This window comes from Nicotiana attenuata, chromosome 3 (assembly GCF_001879085.1).
Source record: "Nicotiana attenuata strain UT chromosome 3, NIATTr2, whole genome shotgun sequence".
In the NCBI taxonomy this organism is placed as follows: Eukaryota; Viridiplantae; Streptophyta; class Magnoliopsida; order Solanales; family Solanaceae; genus Nicotiana; species Nicotiana attenuata.
In genome coordinates, this window is record NC_031991.1 from 59,055,581 (window position 1) to 59,057,761 (window position 2,181).

Here is a 2,181-nt window from a genome sequence, read left to right on the forward strand (position 1 = left end):
CGTCAAAGCTTAAGCAGATAAGAAGAAATCATCTAAACGTTTTTTTTATCTTTGCTAAGATTTGACCAAATCACCATCATATTGGAAGTACTACACAAGTTTTCTGTGAAATATCTTCCTTTCCTACTTTAAACTTAGTATGAGTTATAACTTCTCATTGCATCACTTAAGCACAATATTTTCATTCCAAAAGAATTTAAAAGGAATAGATGCCAAAGTAGAAACTTGTTTTAAATAACACTAATTTTATTAGAAATAACAGAACTCCACATATTTGGTACAGATACTTGGGAGTAAATAGAGCTCAAATATGTCCATTCATCCCATAAGGAAACACAAGACAAACTCAAAAGTAGTCATAAATAGATAGCTAAACTTCAAAATTAACCATTTACATTCCCACAACAGAAAATGGCCCCTCTAAATCCCAAGAAAAGCTCCTAATTAAACTTAACATACCAACTAAAAAGTTCTAATTAGCAAGAACTTCCCATATTAACTCAGGATCAAAAGAAGGCATTCTTGCAAGTGAACAGCTATCAAATTCAGATTCCATTAATGGCTCCTTTAAACAGTCACCAAAAATAGAACAATTTGAATTCTCACTTTTCCATAATCCATCTTCAGAAACACTTGGTGAAATCACATCACCAACCAAAGAAGAAGTAGAAGATGATGAATCTATAGTTTCTTTAACTTTACTCTCATTTTCACACTTTTTCTTGGCACCCTTTTTAGCTTTCTCTCTTTTCACCTTTTGACAAATAGCTTGAATTTTAGCATCCACTGCATTCTTCACAGCATTCATTTTCTCACTATCTCCAAGTCCCAACTTACTCGGATCGCGAATATTAGGAAAATTCAAACGTGCATATTCGCCTCGAAGTTTATATGCTGCTCTGTCATAAGCATAAGCAGCAGCTTCAGCAGTGTCATAAGTACCTAACCAAACTCTCATTCTGTTTTGTGGAAGTCTTATTTCTGCAACCCATTTTCCCCAATGCCTCTGTCTCACTCCCCTATATAATTTTTTCTTCTCTGGAAACCTGTAACTCTGTGTATACAAAGAGTTATGAAGTGGGAAAGTTGTGGAAGTTGTTGGTATTGAGATATTTGTTATGTTTTCTTGGCAAAATTTTTGTAGCAAATCTCTTTGTCTAAGGTAAACTGAAGAACCTAAAGGCTCAAAAACAGGGCTAGTCATTTGATTTGTTTCTTGGCAATGAGAAAATATTGAGTCTAATGTGTTTGTACCACTTGTTAAAAGTAATTGAGATAACGAAGATCGAATTTGAGCACCCTCATCAAATATGCAAGACATAGTAGTGTTGTTTTCTTGGATTCTGTTCATTATCACTTCATAAAATTAGAAAACAGAGGAAAACAGAGTGAGAAAACAGAGGAAAAAACAGAGGAGAAAACAGGGGAAACAGAGTTGAAAACAGGGTACTAAAAAAAATTGCCCCCTTTTCCCTAAAGTTTAAATCCAATAATCCAGAGAAAAATTTGAGGATTAATGGAGAATTTGGAGAATTAAAAGTCAAAAAACAGAGAAATGGTTGGAGAAAAATGTTGTGTTGTTGTTTTAAAGTGAATAATGGAAGAGAAGAGGGCAGTTGGGAATAGAGATTTTTTGAGTTTGATATCTAAGTTTGGTTTCCTCTTTGCTGTATTTATAGCTGCTGAAAAAAGGATCTTTCTGCTTAAAGTTAAGGCCCCATAACTTTCTTTTGTATTCAAAAATTGGCATTTATGATTCAGCTTTTTACTCTTATCTACTACAAGTCCTTTGTAATCTCTGTTTTACCCTTGTAGTAATTGTGACTGAAAAGTGGTTTCATGTTTTATTCAAAGGGAACTAATCTATTTATTAGATAAATACTCCATCTGCTTATTTTTACTTGTGCACTGTACTAAAAATATATTTTCACTTTTACTTGTCCAATTAGCAAATCAAGATAAAGACAATTTTTGTTTTTTGTTTTGCTCTTGTCATTAATTACTCAGTCCCCAAATATTCTCAATTCTTTTTGAAATACTATCATTATTATGGGTAAAATTATAAAATATATACTTCATTTATTTTTTCTTAAAGGAAGTGCAAAGTCAAAAGTGAACAATTACAAGTGGACGGAGAGAGTATTTTATTTGTTCTTCTTTTATTTTTTGGGGGGGGGGGTA

At 32.6% G+C, this 2,181-nt stretch overlaps 1 protein-coding gene across 1 annotated transcript; it reads right to left on the reverse strand.

Moving 5' to 3' along the window:
* LOC109223840 (ethylene-responsive transcription factor ERF061) lies at positions 299-1,652 on the reverse strand. Its single transcript, XM_019388284.1, has one exon. The coding sequence runs from the start codon at positions 1,349-1,351 to the stop codon at positions 473-475; it is 879 nt and encodes a 292-aa protein (XP_019243829.1). The 5' UTR covers positions 1,352-1,652; the 3' UTR covers positions 299-472.